Source organism: Spodoptera frugiperda, chromosome 4 (assembly GCF_023101765.2).
Source record: "Spodoptera frugiperda isolate SF20-4 chromosome 4, AGI-APGP_CSIRO_Sfru_2.0, whole genome shotgun sequence".
NCBI lineage: Eukaryota > Metazoa > Arthropoda > Insecta > Lepidoptera > Noctuidae > Spodoptera > Spodoptera frugiperda.
The window spans coordinates 5,156,245-5,181,921 of NC_064215.1; the positions used below are offsets into that span (position 1 = coordinate 5,156,245).

Below are 25,677 nucleotides of genomic sequence, written 5' to 3' on the forward strand. Positions count from 1 at the left end.
CGACACGAGCGGTAGGGACACGAAAATACGTGTCGTCAATATCACGCAGGCGGTCAAAAGGCTAAGTTTAAATTTTTAAATGACAAGATTAAATCGACTTTATGCCCTTTGCACATCATTATCTAATACATGCTGTATAAGAAACCACTACTTTCCAACCTATCATGTAAAAAGGTAACAAATACCAGTGAATTCGAAATAGATGATCAAAGCGCGGGCACTGGAGATTTCCTATACGGAGACTCGGCCTACATGGTGCAGGCAGTGTTTATGCAATATCTATGGGCCAGAAAAACTTCTACTAATAGGGCCACAAATAGCACTCTAGTAAAAATTATACTTCACAGAACAAGGTAGTACTCTAGGTCCGACTTAATATGTATAGGTTTTAATATGAGGTAAGTAAATAAAACAATTTTCTGTTTTAAAGGTTTTGTTCACTTAAAACTTGCGCCCATTGTTATATTAGTCAATTTCATAAATGTAAGATTTCTCAGATTTATGTCTGTCATATTGCAACTCTTGATTTTTATTACATATTAAATAATTTCCTCAAAAAAGAAATAAATTCTTCACAACCACGTTATTCTAAGAAATGGATACCCTATTTGCTTTTACAAATAACAAATACTTTTAAGTTTATTACAATTAATAACTATTTCAGATAGTCATGTAAAATTAATTTATTTGAATGGGAAAAATAAGTCTTGCAGTGAGTGGAAATATATTATACTTTATTTCATAACTCTGTATTTCTGAGAAATAGTTCAAGTTATCCCAGTTTTGTTGTCCTTGTACTTAATGCTTCTCAGGGCATATAACATCATTCACAATAATGTATTCCGGAAGATGTTACCGATTTCATGGAACAATAAAGCGTTTTGAAAATAAGTTTAAATAAATACAATTACTCTCCCCAAACATATCACTCGTCTATCAATAAAATGAGTCACAACAGAATTGACATATTTCTTTTTTATAAGAACAGTGAACAAAAGTGTATGTTGGCATTACATTTATGTTTCTTTATGATATAACAAGTAAAAAGGATAAAAGATATAATAATAAAGGTAGAATGAGTAATAATGAGTACCTGTTTTATTAACCATGGGAAGATAAATACATATTTAAAAGGTAACAGTATTTAAACTAAAACATAATTACTCTCAGTCATATTTTCATTACATATACTATGATGGGGTGAACAAAAGAAAAATGTGTCAACAATTTGAGCAGTATAAAATAAACTCATTTTATAACAGCTGCCCCACCTAAATTCCCTTGAAATATAATGAAATTACACATACATCAATGTACAACTATATAAAATCACACTGTCAATGACTAATGGGTTCAACAGTCAGAACAGTTATTGTATATAAACAGAATAATGTCAGGCATGAGTAGAGTAAATGAACAGTTAACAAATAAAATGCACTAAACAGTAACAAGTCAGAAACCCATTGCTTATCATCTAGTACAACAATAACACCACTCGAGCAGTTCTTATGTCTCTTGTGGTGTAAGCAGCTGAAGCTTTACTCTTAATTATTTGCTTCTAGAGCAGCGTGTCGTAGTAAATGATCGCTTGAAAATATCTATTTTATAAGGCTTTTTGTTATAAATAAGTTTAATTCCTTACTCTATTACATTTTCTGCGCCAATAACAATCAATTATCCTTATTGTAATTATAACTTAATATTTCTTTAACTACTTGAAGTACCCCTTCGATTGCAGTAGAAAACCATGCAAACTAATGTTGCTATTGCTTAGATCACAATGTTTATAATTTAGCTATAACTATTAGATGTTAACATCTTATGAGGTCACTATTTGCGGTTACAGGTAAAGGGCTGAAACTGGCAGTTACTCATGTTTATACTTAATTTTTATTTTAAATAACCTTCAACTACAAATTATAATAATACTAATTTCAATAAATTGCTCAGATTAAACTGTATGGCGGCAGCAAACCAATGACAACAATTGTGTCAAAACTGTAACTGTTCATATTTGTGAAGGCTTATTATATTAAACTATAAATTTAAGTTCATATGCTATCTATTTACACAAATAAGTGGAACCGAACCGGCCTCGGGTCAATGGTGCCTGGGGTAGTGGTGCCCATTACTGTATCTGAAAAACAAAAGCAAGAAAAACAATATAATGTTATGTAATTATTTTGAAATAAAATCATACAATTGTTGTTGTTCAATAATAATTACCTATTAAACCGTTTGTACTTGTTGCTGTGATGTTTATTAAAATGGTGAGAGGGGCGCCGCTCGTTGCGATATTTGTTGAAATTTCCGCCCCAATGTGGCTTGTTCTGTTTTTCCTGTGAATAATAACGAAAAGTAATGTATTTGCATAATAAGAAAATTATAATCTAAACACTAAACAAACATTTGGGTACTTCATTTTAGAATACTTATATACATATGTATGCTTCTGCCTACCTCATTAAAGCAAGAACAAGATTAAAGTCGCCCATATTTGAGAAGAAAGTAAATTGCGAAAATAAAATCACGAAATAATGTTTACCTGGAAAGGATTGTACCCATTTCTGCTATTGTTGAAGCGATTATTGTAGTGATGGAACTTTTTCACCTTCTTGTTGCGACCTCGATCCATTTCATCTGTTGCTTCGAGGGCACGCTTGCGCTCATCTCTTCGTTCCTCAAACACCTGTAACACAGTAATAAATAAGTTTTTGTATGAGTCAATTGAGTGAGCTATCTATTTAGACAATGTTTACTTGGGTGAACTACAACTCCTTTAGTTCCAACTCGTAATTAGAGAAAACGAACCTGTCGCGAAAGGGTGCTGTGAGTTCCGTTCCAAGAAGAAACAGGTGCACCATAACCACGATGTGAGACAGACTGCAGATGCCGCATTGTCTCCAGGGGCGCGGGCGCGGCGGGGGGCGCGGGGCTGGGCGCTCCAGTACTCGCGCTACCGTTAAGGCTGACCGGCGCTGGTGTGCCAGATGCTGCGCTGGTGGCTGCCTGACCCGTACCACTGCGGTCGCTCAGAGGAGACATGCTACTAACACTTGTGTTAGGGCTTTGGTCATTTTCTGTTCGCCGCTCCTCTTTTTCTTTAACCCTGTATAAGAAAATATGTTATCATTAAATGATACACATACCTTCATGAATTAGTTGACTGACAAAGAAAACTTATTATAATTATAATTTGAAGAGAAAGTTTGATACGCACTTTTTGTTGGTAACGCCATTGAGGCTGGGACTGAGTAATGGCCCACTGTTCTCGCTGTGGACGGTCCAGGCATGATGCATGCTCTTGGTGGTGACCACTAACGCGCGCGGGGACTCACATCGGCTCGGTTTAGGTCGGCGACCGTCGTCCCTTCTTGCTCCATCTTCGCTCAATCTGTCATTTCGTTCGTCACCACTTGATTCAGAATCATACGGCACCAATCTCGATCCTGTGCAGCCATTCCTTGGCGAGACACCTGATGAGTCACTTCTATTCATTTGCTCCTCAAGTTTTTCTAATGGCGACTTAGGCGTCTTCACCAATTTGCTTGTTGATGCAGACTTCTCAATTGCTTTTGAATTTATAATTGACCTGAGATCAGATTCACTTTTAGATACCTTGGGTTTCACTTGGTTTTCGTCGCCGTTTTGTCGTTTAATTACAAAACTAATTTTCTTATCATCTTCATCAAGTTTATTACCATTCTTTTCTATACCATTTAGAATCTTTGGTGGCTGTACAAGTTTTTCTACTTCACCATTTTGTTTTACCACCCATGGTTCAGGGTTGACATTATTAGATTCAGTTGATTTGCCAAGTGTGCTATTTAGAATAATTGGTTTAATATCCGGTTTAGCAACTTCTACTGAAGTGCTATTAAGAAGTACTGGCTTTCTCTCATCATTTCTATAAAAGGTTAATTTTAATGGACTTTTTTCTCTATTTAATATGTTGTCTGGTAGCTGTGGACCATATACAACACTTGATGAAGATGCTGCTGAAGAAGATGCTTCGTCAACTGTATTATCTTTTTCAAAAAACATAATATAGGCATTAGTGCCTAACACAGCTGACAGAGGTAACGGTCGAACACAACTGTCATCAAACTGGTAATAATTCCCATTTGGAGCTTGTCCTATTGCGGTATAGTGACCACAATTCTGTGAAGGTCCAAGATGAGTGACTAAACTTACTAGTTTATATGACTGAAACAAGAAAAAAAAACAATAAAGCACATAACAAAATTGATGCTAATCTGTAAATCATTTGTGCAGATTGTACTATTAATTCCACTTACCAACTGTTGTTGACTTTTGTTGTACATATATTTGCTAAGAGTGATCTTCTTCCTAAATTGCACATGTTTCGAAAGTTTTCCTCCAGCCAGTGAGAACCGTTTTAATGCTATGCAGAGGACCATAGGGGCACGTTCAACAAAAAATTGTTTAGTGGCAGAAACCTGAAAAAAAATTGATCATATTTCACATCTCTTATTGGAAATATCTAGTTATATTGAAATAATTCTCAATAATCATGTACATTGTATAACTTACTTTTTTATTGCATGCCTCACATTTGTAACCTAAGTCTTCTAACCTTTCTCGAGAAAAAAAGGAATCTAAAGCTTCATCTAACGTAGAGTGTTTTCTTATATCTAATAACAAATCCTGGAAAAATTAAGATAACATTTAATTTGATATAGCAACCAATATAAACAGATTATAACAGTCATAATTATTTAAAATTATTAAAGTAATAAAGTATTTATTTACCTGAAAATGCTGGTATGTAGTGGACAGGTGGTGGCATGCAAGACATCGGACTGTTGAGCGCAAGTATCCACCAAGAATCTGGTTTAATGGAGTAGTTTCTTTACTGTACTGATCGAACTTATCATGGTTGACAAATCTACTTAAATAACATTTCTCCATGGCCTCCACTAGATACCTAAAACAATTTAATATACAATGAATAATAAAGTTTAGAAACAACTGAAGTTAGGAGTTCAACTTTAAGTACAAAGCACACTAAGCTTCATGAGATGTATTACCTTAAAAATTCATGAGCATCCTCTTGTCTGCCTGGTGTGAGGTGCCTGCATATAAGCCGTAACTTGGAGTATACCTGCCAAGGTTTTATTGGAGCTCCACCACTTTTCTGTGTAGCCATTAATGTGGCACGCATTCCACATATCACACAGGCTTCTGTAATTTATAAATTCAATCTGTTAATTTGTCACTTACATTTACACTAAATAGATCTACTTCATAAATATAACTTTAAATGGAATTTATTTCCAAGCTTACCTTGTTGATTACATTTCTCTGCATGAGTCACTTCCATGACTAGCCAGTTAGCAAAAGCAGGCACATGGAACAGAGCCTGAAGGGTGGAATTCAAATAGCATGTGTTACCCACATTCTGCATGCCAGCACCAGCAGCCCATGCACTTTGCCATCCCAAGTGAACTTTTTCCACAGGAAATAAAACCCTTTTTGGTTTAGGCAAGCCATCTTCTAAGGCTTTGTTACTATCTGAAAATGTTTGATTTTAATATTTTAGTACAACTTCATTCATTTATCAATAGCACTTGTTTTGGTATTAAATGTAATTGTATGGTTGATCCCACTTTAAATGGGTTCCAATATATAATTATTGGACTGGCAATGACATTCCAATACACATCAAACAAAATTCCAAACATGTTTAATTTTATTAGACTTAAGAGTAATGAAGCTTATAACAAATCAGACTTGAAGATAATAGTGCTCTTTACAAGTTGTTTACAAGGATAAAATATTGTACCAACTTAAACAATAGGCAAAGTTCTTTAGTGATAGGAGACAAATTCACAATATTAAAGAAAGAATATTTGTAGTTAACATTCTAGCTACTATTACTATTTTCCACGTTATCACGAAAAACGGGTTAGATGTATTTGGGTTATAAACAATAAACGTAGAGAAAGTACATACGAAAATTCTACTTAGAATTTCTCTTAGTGGTCACAGGTTTATTTATACCAATACCACTTTTAGGAACTACAAGTATAGTTTTAAAAACCATAAAATTGTTAAGAAATACTGTTAAAAATTCTTTCAATGATTCCATGACGTTTATTGACAAGTGACCATAAGATATAACCTCTAAATTGATCTTATCGCGCATGTAGATAACAAACAAACCTACATTATTTCAATATCATAATCTTATGATTAATTACCTGATGCTTGACCGGTAGAATTGCAGTCCTTTTTAAGCAGTTTACTATCATGCACTGGTTTTTTAGGTCGGATCACCACGTACTTAGATTTCAGTCCTTCGAGAACATTGCTTTGATAATCACCAGACTCTTCAAACTCAATCTTGGACAAAAGAACGCTTTTAGCGGAAGAGTAAAGTCTGCTATCCAACAATGAGGAACTTTGAGATTCGTCTGGGGTAAGAGATAAACGCAATGCGCTTGTTACTGGGTCGCAAATGGAAGCGGGCATTTTACCTCCAAAATTGCACTATCACGTTATCAAAACACAAAGCACGTCATAATTCAGTTTACGTATATATGTGAGGCACCAGCAGAAATTTAACAAACCGCCTTACAACAACCCCATAAACATGTGTATTTTTAAATAAAATAGGCTGTAAAAGGAAAATGAAATGAATCAAACTCGCTCGACGATCCACGCACGACAACCGTAATGTTGCCAAACTTCAAAGGCCAGTCAAATCAAGGAAATAAAACATTGCCGGTGATTTTATATTTACTATTCTCCACTTTCTAAAATGATTAAATATTAGATTTATTAAATCGAATATTCATAATAAAATAAATAAGTGTTATAAAGCATCAGTTAGAAAATACATTCCATGCTCTCTGCCGACGGTTTTTAGGTTACCTTTATTTATTCCGATATATTGTGCGATATTATCCACACGATAATATGTAGTATTTTTGTCCTTGGCAACTCTGTACGATTGTCAGTCTAATCTAGTTATCATCTGTCTTCTCTTTCCAACGATTCCTTCATTTCTGTCTGTCTCAATTTGTCCTTTTATCGATTTGGAATTTGAAATAAAATTTAGGCGTTTTTCTAATATGAAGTTATAGTTAATAAGTGTTGTGTTTAATGTGAAAATTAATAGTAAAAATGAATTTTTTGAGTGCACACTGTTTTATTATTTTAGCAGGTCTGAATGTTTACATTATAAATGTACTACTACTGGCTTCACTATTTCAGATTAAACTAAATTAAATATATAAATTAGCATTTCAATTTATTCAAATTCAAGTAGCTCATGTAAATGTTAAATACGATTTCAATGACATGCAGTTTTATTTAAATTTATTACAAAAATCTTAATCAGTACAAAATATATACTAAAAAGTACATGTACCTATGTTTATTTTAGTTCTCAGCGCGGTTACATCGTCCAGAGTGCTAGAACTAAGCGACAAATTTATTGATATAAGCAATGAGGGTATGTGGTTCGTCAAGTTCTACGCGCCATGGTGCGCTCACTGTCGCAGGATAGAACCGATATGGGCACATGTCGCCCAGTCGCTCTACAACACTCCAATTAAAGTAGCAAAAGTTGATTGTACTAGATTTATGGCTGTCGCAACACAGTTCAAAGTCAGGGCATACCCAACAATCATGTTGTAAGTAAACATCCTTTTGTTTAATCATAAAATTGTGGGAAAATCTACTTATCACATTTCAATATCTTTCATTTTTGCACAGTATCAAAGGTCCCTATCGCCATGAGTATATTGGTGAGCGTGTGAAAGAAGATATGGTTAATTATGCACTACGGATGTCTCAACCAGCCGTTCAGAGGTTGTCCCAGGCTGATAGTCTCGGCTATTTGAAAGAGACTCATCCAGTTTTCTTTGGATATGTAGGAAAACAACAAGGACCGCTTTGGGTAATTCTTTATTAATAATTTAAAGTTATTTATGTACTTTACTATACACCATAACACACAATGAGTACAGTGTGTGTAATATGTAAATAAATGTATATGACACAATAAAAATGATTATGAGAGTGTAATTTGAAACTTGAAATGTTATGACTAAAATGACTGACTAAGCATCCTTCAAAACAGTTATTATAAATTTATTTACTTCACTTGAACAAAGTGCTTATTGAATAACAAAATTAATTGAAAATATTATCCTTATTTACAGGAAATATTCACAATACATGCAGAAAAGTATCAACCACATACATGGTTCTATGCAATGTCACATGAACTCTTGAAAAATGATGTAAAGATACCAAATGAAACGGCTGTGTTTGTTTACAAAGATGATGAGGCATATTTCTTTGATGGTATTTATGGTTCTTTTACTATATTAAGACCCTACACTGTCTTCTGATAAAATAATAAGTGATTGGAGAAGTATCAACTAAAGTAAACAATTTTTTAATGAAACTTGGAAAAGTATTTTTAATACATTTTATATGTGCACTTCTGCCTGCTTCATTAAAAAGATGTGACTATGTTATTTGTTATGAAGCAGCAAAGTACTATTATCTTCAAGTCTTCAAAAAATAAGGATAATGACAAGTTTTAAACTAGTCATATTAAACTTATACATTACATGTTTATTTAAATTGCCATGGCTCACACTGGTGACCGATTTTAGCAGAGGATTTGCCTTCAACCGTTTTCTATTGGCTTTGCTTAATATATATTTTATTTTTATTTTACAAGTATGTAAGTAGGCCTTACCTATATATATAAACCTTGATTTACAGCAAATCCATCATTAATTGAAGATAAAGAAGCCTTAAATGTAACCTTGGATAAATGGATTAACTCTGAGAGGTTTGGCCTCTTCCCAAAGGTCACTAGATCAAATATAAATGAACTAATGGATATAGAAAAATATATAGTTATTGCTATTGTCTCTGAAAATAAGTTAAATGAAATAACACAAACTGAAAGAGACTTTAAAGATATGGTAGAAAGCATTATCAAGTAAGTATTTTAGTTTGAGCCTTCTTTCATACTAATATGAAAATGCTTTATAACTTTTTTGGGGTTTTCCTGATAATTTTGCCTTTTTTTCATTCAGGAAGAGGAAACGAGAGCTTCATCATAGATTCCAATTTGGTTGGATGGGTAATCCAGAGTTAGCTAACTCAATAGCTATGTCTGAACTGACAATACCTCACCTGATAGTACTCAACTCGACCACAGGCCATCACCATATTCCTGAAGATGATCCTGTTCTCATGACACCTGAAGCTGTTTCAATGTTCCTAGATCAAATTCATAATCAAGTAGCACCGGTAATACCAATGTTCTATCTTTAAAGAAATAATAATATAAGATTTTATTCATCTATAAATACCAATAATATTATTAAATATATATAGTTAAATATTTATAATAAAGAATATTTTGGTTTCTCTACAGACATACGGCGGCAACAGTTGGCTTGTACGTTGCTACAGGGGCTTTTTTGAAGCTAGAACCACATTAACGAATATGTGGCGAGGAAATCCAGTATTAACGGCACTCGTGTTTGGGCTACCCTTAGGATTTTTATCGCTTATTTGTTACTCTGTATGCTGCGCTGATATACTTGATGCAGAAGAAGAAGATACTCCAGGTATTATTTTATTTTTATTACTATCACAGCATCATTAAAACCTTAATATAAACAGTTTAAACAACCCGCAAACACTTGCGAAATACAAACTGTGTAGATATATTTAGGCCTCAAACATGTCATCATGATAACAACACAAATAAAAATGTTATATCCAGTGTTACTAATTTTTCCCACTTTTCTATTTCAGAAACACACGAGAAAAAAGATTAATGAAGCATAATGAAAAAAATGGGAAAAGGTTTTATTACTTTTACATTAATTGTGTCATGAAGAAATGAAAATGTTTTTATTGATTAGTCAATTTTACTTTGGTACCAGTGATTGTCAGTATGTCGTAGGTTAGGTGAGAGAGGTGTGTTTATTTTACCAGCTGTTATAACAACCTGAAAGGGGCACAGAGATATATATATTTTTAAATGTTGCCTCACATTAAGATTTTCTCCTGTGTCCTGGGTGCGTTTACAAACATACAAATTCAGATACAGCCAAACCCGAAACTACAATTTGTGGATCACACAAAGAACTGCTCCGTGTGGGAATCGAACCCACTACACGTCGTGCGACAGCCGGTTGCCTGGCCACTGCGTCAACCGTGTAGTAAATCTAACGTATAAAAATGTACTATATATCTCATCTGATTAGCTTCAAAACAGCTAAACACATGATAAGTTCCTTTACTATTGAAAAGCTTACTTTTCAAGAAGTAACGTGACTACTTTTTACCTCTATATTCCCATAAGATCTCTCTTTTGTAATTTATTAACAAGAAGCAATCCATTATGTATACCCCCCTTTTAGAACTAATGATACATATACGGTCGTGGTGCTACATCAATCACAGATATGTCTCTCTCATCCCTTTCTATCAGCATAATACAGATAGGTATCTAAGTGTAACGTTAGTCACAATTTTAACTAGCACCAAGACACGCCTTTTTGCGTGAGTCTGTGACCCAATGACCCAAAGTATCTAATTTAAGTGTCTTGTTACGAATCTTGTTAATAAGCGATTTTTTGTTGAAGTTTATTTGTATTAAAATAATACTAACTTACTGAAATTTGTTACCGACAGGTATGTACCTACCAACTCAAATACTGTCTGACTGTTATTGTCATTTTTTCTGTAAGATTTAAGTAGTTAGGCAATTCCTAAAAATCATGCTAATCATTCTATCTTTTTAAAATCATGTACTTTTTTACTATGCATGATTTTCCTTAATGCACGCTACTTTTAACTGTACAAATCAATTGTTAGGTGTACAGTTAAAACTGCACAGTTAAATAGTAAGGTGTGTAGCGTGCATAAAGTTCAATTACGGAGTTCAATATACTGTAGTCATAACTGATAGTATACTTACTGTAAAATAAAATATGAGATAAACCTGTGTACCAACAATTTTTAAGTACACCAAACCAAGTCATGCAGCAATAAATTCATAGAAGAAATCTATGAATGTGCCAGGTGCACACTGAGAGCTTGAAAAGTATTTCTTAAATACAATATTATTATTTATTAAATAAATACCATACAATAAAAAGTATGTAACTATTGTACTTGTTTATGTTGTGTGTATTTACTGTACTTGTTCACATTGACAATTGATACCTCAGTTAATTAAACGGAATTTGAAATAAAATAATGGAAAAACTTAAAAAGTTTTTATTTACTTTTTACATTTTAGACATTTCTTGAATATACAACGACATTTGAACTTGTTGGACATGACTTTTCAGCAGTTTGTACCAAATTGAATACTTATTATGAATATTTTTGTTACGCATTTCTACTGCATCATCATCATCATCATCATTGTCAACTTCATAAGTATCTTCATAACTATTGGTATCAAAATACTCCATTTGGTTTATACTTGATTTCTTGGGATTGCCTTTTATGTCTGATTTTATAGAATTAGACAGTCTACTGGTCTGATCTTTCTTAGAACTATTTGAATCTTCTACAAATGTCACTTTATTGGATGATTGTTTTTCTTTACATTCAGCTTTGCACTGTCTTTTCTTTGACTTGCTTTTATGGCAATTTGAAACTAACATTTGTTTACTTCCCTCATTAAGCTCAAAAGGTTTAGAATTAACTTTATTGTCTTTTGAAGACCCAAAAGATGTAGGAAGTCCTGCTTCTAACAATGCTTTACTCAAATCAGATTCACTCAATTCTAAATCACTTTGTCCTTTAATTACATTTTCCTGTGAATATCCTGTTATTTCTGATTCCATAATAATATCTGGGTTTTTGTTGATATCTGGTTCTGATGCAATCAATTTTGGCTTGTCAATGAGTTTAATTAGTTCTTTTATACTTTTCAAGTTTTCCTTAATTTCCATGTCTATATTTTGTTTTAAAATTACATTGTTTGATAAAGTTACAGTTGGTTTACATTCATTTTCAGTTTCACTTATTTTATCATATGGATGATTATCAACATTTTGTTTATGAATTTCAAAAGACTTTAATATATCATTAAAAGATTCAATTTTCTTTTCTTTTGTTTGCTGAAACGAGTTGCATAATGTTTCGAAACTTTCTGCTTCTTCAATGTGGTTAGAGGTCCCATTTGTTAGTCTATTCAATAACTCATGATAGGCTTCATTTTTTTCTAGCTCTCCATACTGTGATACATTTGAAGATGGATCACATTTGTCCAGACTTATTATTGGTTCTTCATCCCAAAAATTGTTCAATTCTAATAAACCATTGATGGACTTCAGCATTCTTTGAAATTTCATTTCTTCTTCTCCTCTACTAAGTATAGTCACAGCAATACCATAAGATCCAAATCTTCCAGCTCTGCCTATTCTATGTAAGTATGTTTGCCAGTCATATGGAGGTTCAAAATTTATGACTAGATCAATATTTGAAGCATCTATGCCTCTTGCTGCTAAGTCTGTTGCTATTAATATCCTGCATTTATAATTTTGCAACATTCTCAAAGCATCTAAGCGATCATTTTGCTCCTGTTGTCCATGTAACTTTTCCGCAGGCCATTTTTCACGTATGAGCATCTTGTATAATTCTCTTACCCGAACTTGATAGTTACAGAAAATCAAACATTGCTTAAACTTTCTTTTTGATAATATCTTAAGTAGTTCTCCAAACCTGTATTGTGTTTGCCTTACAATATTTGAGTTACTGTTTACAATGGATACAAATTGTTTAATTCCTAGAAGCACAGTGGAACTATCTGGACACATGTGTTGCGCATTTTGCACATATTTATTCATAACAGCTTTTAATGTTTCAGGATATGTGGCACTACTCATAATTACTTGTTTTTCTTTAGGTAATATTGTAAATATATAGTTGATGTCTGCTTGAAAACTTTTTTCCATTAATTTATCTGCTTCATCAAGGACCAATAATCTAACTGTTGTTACATCAATGATTTTTGCTTGAATTAAATGCCTCAGTCGCCCAGGACTACCAACAACAATGTGCACATTCTTTTTAAATTTTATTACATCTTCTTGGAATGGTAGTCCACCTATTACAACTTCCACATTTAAATCTGTAACAAAGACTTTGTTTGGTTTATATCTATTAATTAAAACTAAACACTTGAAAAGGCTGTAATGCCTTTTGGAATTTATACCTACATTAGTAAATTTCACCATGTGTAGCTGATATATAATAATTTACATTTACCTTTACCTGTAAATTTTTAGATCTCTATTACAATATTAGAACACAATAGTCTTTCTACTCAAATTATTTAGTTTGCTCATGACATGAAAATTGTACACATTAAAATAACACAGAAACAATGTACTTGCATTGTAACCACTTACTTTTATAATTGGAACCAATTTGAGTGATCACATCACATATTTGACTTGCTATTTCTCTTGTGGGTGCCATGATAACAGTTTGTAAGCCTTTTTCCAAATCTAATTTCTCTAGAGCTATTACTGTAAATACAGCGGTTTTACCAGTTCCAGACTTGGCTTCAAGGAGTAGATCTGAAAATAAATTAAAATTGTATTTGTTTATGTTATCATAAAAACACTACTCTTGCTAAAGTAAGAACATTTTTTGCTTTTATAATATAAAAAAGAGAAAGAAGGTAAAATCAAATATAATATCGTAAAAAATGTTGAATAAATAATAATTTAAAGGTTATGTGAAGAGAAAAAATTATAAAAACAAAATACAAATGGTCTTCCGTACCAAATCCACATTTGCCTAAAGGTATGCCATGTAATTGAATTGGAGAAGGTTTGTAGAAACCGCAATTACTCAGTCCATCTAAAGTACTTGGTTTTAACAGCATCGTGTCAAAGGTAACATCTTCAGATATTTGAACATCTTGGGTTCGTAACCCTTCATTTATATTATGGGCTAGTACCATAATGATTGTATTACCCGAACTATCAATTAAAATGATAAAGCTGTTCCAATGTATGATACAAAAACCGATTTTAAAGATATGCCGGGAGAAATAAACACTAAACTTCTTGTAAATTGTCACTATTGACATAAATTAATTGACACTGACATTGTCTTGAAAGATTTGAACAGAAGTCTTCCATAGACTATGGTCAAATGTTCAGTACTAAAGTTTGCCATGAACCATCCTGCATGTCAGTGAAATGCTGAAAAGAATAATCAAATCATAACATGATTTTCACTGAATGAAGAACGAGTATACAAATCACATAAATATTTCCAAATAAAAAGGGTTGATCCCAGGGCCGAAAACCGTTTTTCCTAATTCTTACGAGTACGACAAAGTACTAACTTCCTATTAATGTTTTAATTATGTAAACAGTATTAATTTCATTTGCAGATACAATGTTCATAAAATCGCAATTTGTCTCTCTTTCAGACATTTTTAAGGGTTTGTAGGAAGATAGTTATTGTCTATTCAAGCTGTCAAAATTTTAAAATAGTCTATGCTCTTCTTATAGATTTAATTACGGTTTCAGAACGGATTTTTGTGAAATGGCGAATTTGTGATTCTTGTGGATCAATTTATTTTATTTGATTGATAATTTTATATGGAAAATATGCAGTGTTGTGAACTATTTAACTCTGTGTATCGCATTTAAAAACGTTACTTATCCGTTATTGACTCTCTTCTTAATATGATAAACGAAACCAGTTGATTGCATTTTTGTCAAGTGTTGGGTTTCCTCGAGAAACAAAATCTACAGTGAGCATCGTTTTCAGTTTTATTTTAGTGTTTCTCAGTATGGCTTCTTATTATTTGTAAAACATATTACTTGTAGCTTTTTTGATGTTGTAGATATGGTCTAGTTCTTTCCAATTCATATGTAGGTCATGAAAATAATACACAAATACAGTATATACCTAATGTGAGGAGGGTCTTGTATTTACTATTTTGGTTTATAACATTGATTATAGGGAACAATTCATGTAATTTGGTGAATGAAGAATGTATCCTTTTATACAATCTAACCACATTTTGTCACAGTAAATCCATTTATAATATAGCACAATCTTAATTTGAGACAAACTTGTAATTTATTGAATTATGATTATACTATTTTTAGGTTCATACTTTTTCCGTTCAGTCTATTTTTTACTAGAATATTAGATATATTAAGTTGATGACTCTTATGTTATAGTAGATAATATTATTTCATATTATAATATGTCAGTAATTCTTGCAGTTTTCCTTATTTAAGACTGTTACATACTGGTATGATTTTTAGGACATCACTATGAACAATAACTGTGCTGGAGTTGGAGTTGGTGCTGGGGCAGTGGGTGGTGGGGGTGGAGCATATGATGCTAAAATTGCAGGATTATATGATTTACTTGACACCTTGGGATCTGGCCACTTTGCTGTTGTGAAACTAGCTCGCCATGTTTTCACGGGTGAAAAAGTAGCTGTTAAAGTTATAGATAAAAGTAAACTAGATGATGTTTCTAAATCACATTTGTTCCAAGAGGTCAGTTTAATATTTTATATAATTATTTAATTCATGTTATGTAGTTTTCCTTGAATTTGATGAAAATGAAATCAAATGATAATACCTTTTTAACTGTTTGATAATCAAGAGAGATAACACAATTAAGAATATAATATAAAAAATTAAGAGATTTGAAATCTAATACACATAAAATGTTTACATATATACAATTTTCAGGTGCGCTGCATGAAGTTGGTGCAGCATCCCAACGTAGTACGTCTGTATGAAGTGATAGACACACAAACTAAACTTTACTTAATACTAGAATTAGGAGATGGTGGTGACTTATATGATTACATTATGAGACATGAATCCGGTTTATCTGAATCTCTTGCTCGTGATTATTTTCGTCAAATTGTTCGTGCAATATCATACTGTCATAGGTAAGTTTATTTGACCTATGTTGTTGTTTGTTGATTATATCTTGTGATAATATTTAATCATTATTATTTTCTTTTTCAAACAGGTTACATGTGGTGCATCGTGATTTAAAACCTGAGAATGTAGTCTTTTTTGAAAAACTAGGTGTAGTGAAATTGACTGACTTTGGATTTAGTAATAAATTTTGTCCTGGTCAGAAATTAGAAACTTCATGTGGATCTCTAGCATATTCGGCTCCAGAAATTCTTCTTGGAGATTCCTATGATGCACCTGCAGTTGATGTGTGGTCCTTAGGGGTCATACTCTACATGCTTGTGTGTGGTCAAGCTCCATTTCAAGAAGCTAATGATAGTGAAACTTTGACAATGATTATGGACTGTAAATACACTATTCCTCTACATATATCAAATTCTTGTAAAAGGTATGATTTATTATATTATTATTTTATCATGTAGTTGAATTCAGTTGATGGACAATATGTATTTATAAAGTAACTCTGTATAATAGGTGCCAATGATTCTCCATGCCCATCACAGACCATGTCACACAGGTGTACAACTATGAATAATTTCATAGTAAACTTATAAATTGAGATTGCAGCCATATCATTCTATGATAACCTTATTGACCCAATGGGTCAATCTTCATGTTTCATACTTTAACCATATTTCTATCTTTAATCATAATGTTGTTATGAAATCGTTTAATATAAATGCTAGGCTTGTGAAATATCCCTTTAGCCATGTCATAGTAGAAATGAATTAAACTACTGTATGTGCTGAAATCTGAATTACATTATAAGTAATGTGGGCTACCATACCTTGGGAACTTTTTAACTGAAAAAATATTTATTTTATAAACAAATATTTTTCATTTAATGTTTATCAAAAATATATATTTTTTAAATGAATATTTTCAAAGAATGTGTTAGGAGCCTCCTTTTAGACAAACAATTCCTGTGTTAGGAGACTCTGCTCAAACTGCTCCGGTCTACTGTTTTCTATAATTTATATGGTGTACTGAGAATCGCAACTTATTAAAAAATGTTAACTTTCAGGCTTATTGGGCGAATGTTAGTGAGGGAACCGGAAAAACGTGCAACTCTGTCTGAAATAGCTACGGACCCCTGGGTTACAGCAGGTGAAGGAGTCACAGTAGAAGACTTTGATACACCTTTGGTGGCAAAAGAGCAACTTTCAGAAGATGATCGCACAGCAATTGTTCAAAGGATGGTTAATGGCACTATAGCTTCCAAAGAGCAGATTTTAGAAGCTTTAGAAAAAAATGAGTATAATCACATTACAGCCACATATTATCTTTTGGCAGAGAGGAAACTTAGATCCAAAAGGTATTTAAAAACATTTAGTCATATGAATTCTTATAATTTTGTTTTTATTTCATTAAATTTTGTAGAAACGTAAAAATATGATGTAGCAACATATTTCTGTAGGCAGGAGGCGAATTTGCGTGCACGTCGGCCAGAAGCGCTCAGCGTGGCTCGCGCCGCGCCCGCGCCTCAACCGCGGGGACTACTGGCGCCGCCCGCGCTCTCCGCCGCGCCGCGCACGCCGCAGGACGTGCCTCCGGTCAGACATCACATACTTCCATATTATCTACTTAATTACTACTGTGATTAAGTGTGAATTACTTTGTCTTCTAATACGTTTTTTAACAATTCTTCTAACAGTCAGTATGTTCACAGCGATCGCGGAAATGTAGCATTGTTCGCGAAGAAGAGGACGATGAAGAAGGTGCGGTCGCCGGTGGGTGCGGTGGGCGCGTGGTGGACGCCCGGCGCGGGTCGCGCTCCGAGGGCCGCCTGCACCTCGCCGCGCGCGCTGCGCATCCCGCCACGCCCGCGCCTTCTGCGCAACGCCCTACTCTTCTCGCCGATAACCTCACCAAGGTTAGATTTCTGTCTCAAGTCCCGTCTGCTCTTCCGACTTTGTCGCTCGGCGACCGGAAATTGCCACCGAACGAATCGTACCTTGTCGCAGGTGAACTTGGATGATGAAGGGAGCGCCGAATCGATGGCACGCGGCGTCCCGCCTCCGGCACCACCGCCCGCGCGTCGCCAGCGACTCGAGTGTCGGCGGCGCCGCGCCCGCGCCGGCTCGTGTTCATCTTCGGACCTCTCGGACGACGACTCCGAAAAGAAGAAGCGCGCTGCAGAGCACGCCGACGGACCACCAGAACGAGCACGTCGGGACTCGCACGACGACTCTAGTGACAGCCAAGAACGCGGGGGAGGGGCCGGAGCGCTAGGCGGCAGCCGTGGGGCCACTCGGGCGGCCGCGCCTGCGTCCGCACCCGCCGAGCGCGGCACCGGCGGGGCGGCCGGGGACGGCCGCGCTGGCGGCCCGGCGGGGGCGGCCGGCGGCCGGCGGCGGCGCGCGGCACGCAAGGAGAGTCGGCTGCGTGAGTCGCGGTCGCTGAACCGCATCGCGGAGGTAGAGGAAGCGCACGGCGCGGCGCGCTGGGCGGGCGGCGGCCTGGTGGCGCTGTGTGGGCGGCCGCTGCTGCGGCTGCTGGCGGCGGCGCGGCCCCCGCCCGCGGCGCGGCGCCTGCACGGGCTGTGCTAGCCCCGCGCCAGCCCGCGTGCCGGGCCGCGAGCCGGCCCGCGCGTCGGCCCGCGTGTTAACCCGCGCGGCGAGCCGCACGGCGCCCCGCGCGCTGGCCCGCGCGTCGCCCGACCACCGGCTCCGGAGCCTCTCGATCCCGCCGAACTTCGTTTCCCGAATCCTTGGGTACCGCGCCGCAACCAACACATTGGGTAATTTAGGAGAATATTATCACACCGACGGTCCGCGCGATGGCGTCTCCGCGTGAACGACGATGATTGATTTTTAGATTTTTGATGTAACGAACCCGATAAATATCTAACTACTTATCCTTTAGACGCCGTCTCTTAAAATACGGCCGGAAATGAAGTGAGTGATGTCGTCCGAGTTATCATCGAACAAATATGAAATTAAAGCTGAAAGTGGGAAAGACTAGGTAATACAATTAAAGCTTAACGCGTGAGACCATTGTCGACATTTTTGCTGTCTGGCTAGTATTTGAAAAGTTTCTACTCATTGTATTTTTATAAAGAAAATCCTAACAGGAAAACAGGGTTTCTAATGGTTCAGTTAAAGCGTAAATTCAAATTCATGGGTGATGATGATAACTCAATGACGGAGGGTAGCAAATTGTTTTACTTTTAGCTGTATATTATATATTGACTGATTCACATTCATTATCTCGTCTTGACCATTCGTTAGGTTAAACAGGGTTATAATATTTTATTTTGAAAAACTTAAACATTTTACAATTTGCTTTGTAACTTTCACTTGTAGGTAACCGTTTCTATTCTGTTGTTGAATATTACATCATTTTGTGTCATCTGTACAAGTCATTATGAAGATATTGTATAATTTTTATGCACTGATTGTACTACAGATAATTTTTAACTTTTCCAGGACTCTGTAAATTGATATGAGCCCACATTGTTGAATTCTTTGCCTGCTAGTAAATTTGTGGTTATCTATGTATCAGTGGAGAGTATTGACATAAATTCTGGTTGCAATATCACGTACTCAAGGAATATAATTTCGTATTATCTTCTCTTAATTTTAAGCATTATTTTATTTATTTTTTCAAAGTTTTTAAATTTTATCTAATGTCTATATAGCAGTGAATGTTTTGAATTGATCTTTTACATCTTTTAAAGTTATTTTCATAAGATTTTCCAGTACTTTTATACAAACGCATGTATGTTTATTGTTTTAGAAATACATGCTTTTATACTACTCAGAATTTATACTAATTAATAATTCATATATCTAAATCACACGAGTGTTAAAGGTGATTGTATTCTTTTTCATTTGCGTCATGCGTGATGACCCGTCCGATTAGGAAAAGTAAAATTAGCTTATTGTGTGTGTAACTGATGTCGCGTCGTTATATAGAGTCATCGCTTGAGTGCATCACTGCGGCTGAGCTCGCCTCGCACTCGCGGCGCCGACACTGCACGACTGCACCTGTTGCTTCCATCTTTGTGAACGATAAGTGCTACAAAATATGGATATCTGAACCACATAATAAGTGTTTGTGTTCGTGCGAATTCTTACCTTTTTATGGATTCATGGTATGTTGGGCGCTAGATCCCATCCATCAGACTGGTAATTAGGTACATATTTGTAGCATATTTTCTACCTCTTTTACGACTGTATTATCAATACTATCATTGCAAATGATTTAAAATTGTTTTCAATACCTGTAAAATATACATAAGTTTGTACTGAGTGTTTGTTTATAATTGTTATAAACATAAATGGTAGAGTAAAACTCATGTAGCATGAAGACGGCTAGCACTAGATCTGTGCAAAATATACTAATTTATTGTAGTCGTTAATAATTATCATAGACTTGAGCGTATCCAGTGTGTGAAACGCTTCATTTTCTTTATATATCGATACCTGCATTTAATCATGTAGGCGTCTTTGTCGCTAACTCATTTGTGAATTTTAAGAGGTAAATGTTAGTTGATTAGATTGTGAAAACAAAAATTGTTTAATAATTTGTAGATTGTATGCATCTTTAGAATGGTTACATTTTTTTAAAGTAAGTTAATGTTGTGTATTTAAAAATCTATGTACATATTTAAATTGTTGTAAATAAATAGTCTATCTCAAATATTACTTAAATAAGTAACATTTAGTTAATATTAATAAAGCAATGTCGCATACAATATCTTACTAGGTTGACATTGTAGAATAAAAATTGTGTAATACACTTAAAGTTGGATCATGAGGCACTGCAGTGGTGCTCTAAGTTTGCAATAATTATACCCAGACCAAAGAAAGAAATTGTGTGTTAATGCATTTCCTATTCTTGTGCTGTTCGGTGCCAACTTAATATAAATTGTATAATTTTGGTAAATTTCAGATAAATGTGTGTGAACCACTGTTTCCCTAGTATATTTTGTGTCGGTGCTTGTTATTTAAATAATGGTCGAGATTAATATTTGGAGATATTATTAAAAGTATAAAAGTAAAATCTAATTTGCGATTTATTTAATTGAATTTTCCACACATAACATACCTAAATGTTATTGAATAAAAGTGTGACATCAAGTTTAAGTGTGGGAGAGCCATGCTCCGGCACGAATGGGCCGGCTCGACCGGAGTAATACCACGGCCTCACAGAAAACCGACGTGAAACAACGCTTGCGTTGTATTTCGTTGTGTGAGTGAGGTTACCGGAGGCCCAATTCCCCCCTTCCCAATCTTCCCCATCCCCATTCCCGAATAACAACCCTTAAATTCCTAACTCCCAAAAAGCCGATAACGCACTTGTAAAGCCTCTGGTGTTTCAAGTGTCCATGAGCGGCGGCGATTGATTACCATCAGGTAATACGTCTGCTCGATTACCGACAAGTCCCATAAAAAAAAAAAAAAAAACAGAGCCCACCCAGCCGCGATGTCAGTAGAGAGACAAGAATAGACACTAAATTGTTGATTCGGTTGCCGACAACCAGTTTGTTGCGCCACCATAATACCGACCTACTCATTTTATATTTTAGGACTGAGTGTTACTATTTCATTTTAGAATTAGTAACACTCAGTCCTAAAATATTGATTTCTGAATGTCCAACAAGTAAGGCAGTTGATCAATGAAAGGATTTATATATAAAATGACATAAGTATCTCAAATTCAAAAATAAATCATTGATTGTATCCTTAGTAAAACGCAACGCAGTGGTATCCTATCTCTTTCGATCAGCAGATTTATCGAAAGACATTTTGGGATAGCTCAGCAATAAACTGACTGTCTGCTATCGTCCATATCCATATAGGCAGCGGCGAGCGAGAAGGATATCGAACCTATATCACTGCGCCTCTCACTCGGCTCACCAAAGTGCTAGCCTTCAGGCATTTCTTTGCATCTTAATATCGATCTTAGTAGTTAGTTGTGGTTTGAGGAATAAACCTATGTAGGTAATTGTAGTCCTTTGCACAGACACTCAGGGCGTCGAACATGCGTGACAATCTCCGGCCAGCCGTAAATGCTGCAGGTTCGCGAAGTCCGAGTAAGGATAACTCGCCCCCGACCAAAGCCATCAAAGAGCCATCAGACCACTACAGATGGGGCCCAATAGAGCTGATTAGTACGAGTCTGACCAGTCTCGACATTCTCTTTCGCCTAACCTAAGGCGGGAGAAGTCAAGCAATAATATACTGAAAGATTTTATGTTTTATTCGTACCTACACAATAATCGGATTTGTTACAAGACTTTCTCAATAACGCCAATAATCGCGACAGATTTGATTATTTGTATTATACTAGTGCTCGCCCGGGTTATCTCAAACAAAACTTGTCCTAACAATTACGAACATGCTAAAAAAATCTAGGATTTGGTAGAACCAGTCCCGTGTGAACCATCAGACCACCACTGATGGGGCCCAGTAGGACTGATGCCCGCCCAAACCCAGTAGAGCTGCGGACTACCTAGCTGGTCACCGGAGCTCCGGCTTGAAGGAACGGGGTGGTTTTTATTAAGTCTAACACTCGTCGCCTCACCCGAGGCTGAAGAAGTCTTTGGATGATTTAACTCCCTCAAAATAAAAAGTATTTAGTAGAAATAGTTCAAGAGTTATCGTACACTTTTAGTAATTCGTTTTTATTTACATAGATTGGGGACACTAAAGGTTCTTCAGTGAAAACTATCAACCCTGGACTTGAATTTTATAAGTGCTATCAAAATTTAGTTTTTTTATGAAATAAGAGGTAAACGAGCAGACAGATCCTCTGGTGGTATGTGTTGATTCTGTGAATGAAAGTGCTGTCGTGTAGGTCGATGGCGAAAACACGCAGCAAGTATCTGACCAAACATTATTACATAGAACGTCGACAAACCAGCTTCGTTTCGATAGCTTTACTAGTTTGAAAGTATGTATTTAATTTTCGTTATGTATTCCACAAAATCTACATTGCTTTTTAGATATTATTATGGACTAATTCTTAATTACTTTCATATATTCTTTCCTAGATGTAATACATAAATTGTACAAGGAAATTAGTATGACTATTTGTATTTCAATTTTATTAATCAAAATTACTATTTATATCTTCAAAATAATTTCATTTCCATGCTTTACGGAGAAGTGGTTTTGAAAAAGACAATTTATGACAGTGTTATGTATTTGATTTATTTATTTTTGCTAGTTATACATTGGTAAAAATATTTAATGCTATGAAACAATTTGACTTAGCATTTGGTTTGTAACATTAAATTCATGCATAACAGATGCATGGGAACTGAATTATTAATTATGTAGTTCCCAAATTGACAAGCTACTTGATAGTTTGTAGCCATTAGATTGCATTACATGCATTAGTAATGTGTTTGAGAGAAACATTTAACCTGATGCAAAGCTGAAAATGAACCAGTGGTACTTTATCTTATGTTCCTAAGAAATAAAAATTTCCTACAATATTTTACACTTGATCAAGTTAAACTATTTAAAAAATTAAGCAATTTCGGTCACATGAAATCAGTAATAACTAATTACATAGAAATAAATCCTTTACATTTTAGACACAGATACACAGGATTAAAAATACATTATGCCCAAAAATATAACAAAAATGCACATTTTCCACAAGAGGTCACAAATAAATGATTAGTTGTAGGTATTATATAGCTTGGACATAAGAACGCTTACCTAAACCAAGACATCAGTAAAACTAGCCTTAATAATACCAAAAGCAAGTTTAACTTTTTAAAGGCCACAATAATTTAGGTAATATGATAAATAAATGGGTGTTACCCTCTATATGGGTAATTCAAGAGCTATGTAAACTGAATTCTTACTTATCACCCAATCTACAAATTTAATATTAAATCAAAGTAATCTTGCACTTAGCACAAAAGACTGACTCAGAGCACAATAAATGCAATTATACAAGTCTAAGATACACACTAGCATAGTTTTACTTATATTGAAGTCAAAATCAAATATGTAAGTGAAACACAATATTACAGCATTGTGAGAATTCAAAGTGAAAAACAGGTAGATTGGGTCTATTGAGAAAACTTTTCAAAATAGAAACTAGAAAGTGCTTCCCTCTGGTGGCTGTGACAGCTTCATGTTTTCTTTCAATGTCATGAGACGTCTCAGTTCCTGCAGAACTGTCTTGATAGTGTAATCACGTTCCCATCTAGCAAGAATTGGAACTTGTCTATTATCAACCTGCAACAAAAGTTACAGTACACAATAGTACATACAGATTTGTTTATTTACAACAATAATAATTGGTACTTACAAGTCCAGTCTGACTGTTTACACAGTTCATGTTGATTCTAGAAATAAAGCGAGCAGTTGGTGGTGCATCAGGGTATCTGGTACCACACTCAATTTTAAGTGAATACATCCTATTTTCATAAGGCGTCTGGAAATTTACATGTGGATTAAAATTAGTATCTTTTGATAAATACATTTTAAAAAGAGTATATAATGTAACAAGATATTTTACCCTAGGGGGGCCAATTATCATCCCAGTCCAGTGAGTAAGGGTCATGTCATCATCACTCTCGAGTCCCCAAGATATGGTTCCATCGCCCACTCCCTTTTGGCCTTGTTCAAGTTCTTCTAGCAGACGAAAGTTTCGAGGAACCACTGCCCAAAAATTATTAGATTACGATAATTAAAACACAGAAAAGATGAAAATTACAAAATCGACACATAATAATTCCCACAAAATGTAAAACTTTGCAATAAATAAAACAAAAACTTACCAACGCCTGATGACGGATTCGCCATGATCACAATTTCACCGGCGCGCACTACCTAGCGAAAAAACTGTACAGTTTAAGATTTAGTAAGCAGGCATTTACCATACAAATTGTTTACTTGCTTTTTGCTGCTAAGCATCCAGCAATTAATAATTATATTCAATCACGAAATTTATTCCCATTTAATCCTTAGTTTTTCACTCAAAGAGAAAAAAAGGAAGGTTAGCAATTTTTTGTTGACTTTGACAAATGTCATTGGTCTGTACTCTATGGATAAATAGATTTCAGTTGACTGCAAGCTACAACAATGAGTAGCTTGCTTGGCTTATGTTTCTATACCTGCCCTCCCTGAGTGCCATCTTGTACATTTATATCATCTTTCATTTTAGTTTTGTAAAATGTGTAGTTATTGGTTTAACTTCTTAGAATATATAAAGTACTAGCTAGAGACATATTATTTAAATAGGGCAAGACACAGTATGACATGACAAGAATTAAACAGAAATTAAAACCAATATTTGGTCATTGCGACCCATAGCGATGCATCCGAGCCCGCACATTTGAAAATAATACCAACAACAACATAACCATAATAAATAGCCCTACCAATAAAATAAATAAAAACATTGAGTGATGCTATAAAAAAGTAATAAGTAGGATGTAGCAACACAAAAAAGAAAATTAAAATATTGTTCTTTAGAAGTTTTATCTATTACTATACTAAATTATTGAAAAAAAAGTCTCCATAATAAAACGTGGTTTTATGATTGAACAAGTACATAGTAAAGGTTGTTTAACCTACCACTCGTCTCGACACAACCGGACTAAATTGTAAATAGATGGGGAAGCCAGACTGCCAGAGTCTAAGTCTCAATCTAACGAAATGGATCTCATTGTCATAACTTAAAATTATGTTTTCAATTATGGTAACAT

At 35.0% G+C, this 25,677-nt stretch overlaps 5 protein-coding genes across 5 annotated transcripts; 2 read left to right on the forward strand and 3 right to left on the reverse strand.

Annotated features, from left to right (window-relative positions):
- Window positions 1-415: 415 nt before the first annotated feature.
- On the reverse strand, window positions 416-6,719 carry LOC118272802 (ubiquitin carboxyl-terminal hydrolase 36). The gene is made up of 11 exons (XM_035589482.2): window positions 6,225-6,719; window positions 5,308-5,535; window positions 5,052-5,205; window positions 4,774-4,948; window positions 4,555-4,668; window positions 4,299-4,460; window positions 3,221-4,206; window positions 2,812-3,109; window positions 2,546-2,689; window positions 2,227-2,339; window positions 416-2,137 (listed from the first exon to the last, which is right to left on the reverse strand). Exons 1-11 carry the CDS (start codon window positions 6,493-6,495, stop codon window positions 2,101-2,103), a joined length of 2,682 nt encoding a protein of 893 aa, XP_035445375.1. The 5' UTR covers window positions 6,496-6,719; the 3' UTR covers window positions 416-2,100.
- A 277-nt stretch (window positions 6,720-6,996) lies between these two features.
- On the forward strand, window positions 6,997-11,285 carry LOC118272804 (protein disulfide-isomerase TMX3). Its single transcript, XM_035589485.2, has 8 exons — window positions 6,997-7,189; window positions 7,412-7,661; window positions 7,744-7,927; window positions 8,193-8,337; window positions 8,767-8,989; window positions 9,087-9,303; window positions 9,431-9,626; window positions 9,817-11,285. Exons 1-8 carry the CDS (start codon window positions 7,150-7,152, stop codon window positions 9,837-9,839), a joined length of 1,278 nt encoding a protein of 425 aa, XP_035445378.2. The 5' UTR covers window positions 6,997-7,149; the 3' UTR covers window positions 9,840-11,285.
- On the reverse strand, window positions 11,274-14,145 carry LOC118272803 (probable ATP-dependent RNA helicase DDX20). The gene is made up of 3 exons (XM_035589483.2): window positions 13,816-14,145; window positions 13,437-13,607; window positions 11,274-13,156 (listed from the first exon to the last, which is right to left on the reverse strand). Exons 1-3 carry the CDS (start codon window positions 14,123-14,125, stop codon window positions 11,301-11,303), a joined length of 2,337 nt encoding a protein of 778 aa, XP_035445376.2. The 5' UTR covers window positions 14,126-14,145; the 3' UTR covers window positions 11,274-11,300.
- A 397-nt stretch (window positions 14,146-14,542) lies between these two features.
- On the forward strand, window positions 14,543-21,010 carry LOC118272805 (SNF-related serine/threonine-protein kinase). Its single transcript, XM_035589486.2, has 8 exons — window positions 14,543-14,800; window positions 15,324-15,563; window positions 15,762-15,967; window positions 16,051-16,386; window positions 17,023-17,313; window positions 17,416-17,551; window positions 17,668-17,871; window positions 17,963-21,010. Exons 2-8 carry the CDS (start codon window positions 15,333-15,335, stop codon window positions 18,545-18,547), a joined length of 1,989 nt encoding a protein of 662 aa, XP_035445379.1. The 5' UTR covers window positions 14,543-14,800; window positions 15,324-15,332; the 3' UTR covers window positions 18,548-21,010.
- A 2,122-nt stretch (window positions 21,011-23,132) lies between these two features.
- LOC118272320 (ubiquitin-conjugating enzyme E2 variant 2) lies at window positions 23,133-25,016 on the reverse strand. The gene is made up of 4 exons (XM_035588708.2): window positions 24,748-25,016; window positions 24,486-24,628; window positions 24,276-24,401; window positions 23,133-24,202 (listed from the first exon to the last, which is right to left on the reverse strand). The coding sequence occupies exons 1-4, from the start codon at window positions 24,770-24,772 to the stop codon at window positions 24,062-24,064; spliced, it is 435 nt and encodes a 144-aa protein (XP_035444601.1). The 5' UTR covers window positions 24,773-25,016; the 3' UTR covers window positions 23,133-24,061.
- Between the last annotated feature and the right edge of the window lie 661 nt (window positions 25,017-25,677).

Bases quoted from the DNA above. Each gene is read 5' to 3' on its own strand.
- LOC118272802 (XM_035589482.2), bottom strand. From the start codon at position 6,495: ATGCCCGCTTCCATTTGCGACCCAGTAACAAGCGCATTGCGTTTATCT. The intron at 5,206-5,307 runs GTAAGCTTGGAA...TATAAATTACAG, and splicing joins AGAGAAATGTAATCAACAAG to AAGCCTGTGTGATATGTGGA. The intron at 4,949-5,051 runs GTAATACATCTC...AAATTGTTTTAG, and splicing joins GATGCTCATGAATTTTTAAG to GTATCTAGTGGAGGCCATGG.
- LOC118272804 (XM_035589485.2), top strand. From the start codon at position 7,150: ATGAATTTTTTGAGTGCACACTGTTTTATTATTTTAGCAG. The intron at 8,338-8,766 runs GTATTTATGGTT...CTTGATTTACAG, and splicing joins TGAGGCATATTTCTTTGATG to CAAATCCATCATTAATTGAA. The intron at 9,304-9,430 runs GTAATACCAATG...GTTTCTCTACAG, and splicing joins TTCATAATCAAGTAGCACCG to ACATACGGCGGCAACAGTTG.
- LOC118272803 (XM_035589483.2), bottom strand. From the start codon at position 14,125: ATGTCAATAGTGACAATTTACAAGAAGTTTAGTGTTTATTTCTCCCGG. The intron at 13,608-13,815 runs GTACGGAAGACC...ATTTATTTTCAG, and splicing joins TTTAGGCAAATGTGGATTTG to ATCTACTCCTTGAAGCCAAG. The intron at 13,157-13,436 runs GTAAGTGGTTAC...TCTTTGTTACAG, and splicing joins AATTGGTTCCAATTATAAAA to ATTTAAATGTGGAAGTTGTA.
- LOC118272805 (XM_035589486.2), top strand. From the start codon at position 15,333: ATGAACAATAACTGTGCTGGAGTTGGAGTTGGTGCTGGGGCAGTGGGT. The intron at 15,564-15,761 runs GTCAGTTTAATA...TACAATTTTCAG, and splicing joins AATCACATTTGTTCCAAGAG to GTGCGCTGCATGAAGTTGGT. The intron at 17,552-17,667 runs GTCAGACATCAC...GTATGTTCACAG, and splicing joins CGCCGCAGGACGTGCCTCCG to CGATCGCGGAAATGTAGCAT.
- LOC118272320 (XM_035588708.2), bottom strand. From the start codon at position 24,772: ATGGCGAATCCGTCATCAGGCGTTG. The intron at 24,629-24,747 runs GTAAGTTTTTGT...ATTTTTGGGCAG, and splicing joins GAATCCGTCATCAGGCGTTG to TGGTTCCTCGAAACTTTCGT. The intron at 24,203-24,275 runs GTAAGTACCAAT...CTTTTGTTGCAG, and splicing joins TAAACAGTCAGACTGGACTT to GTTGATAATAGACAAGTTCC.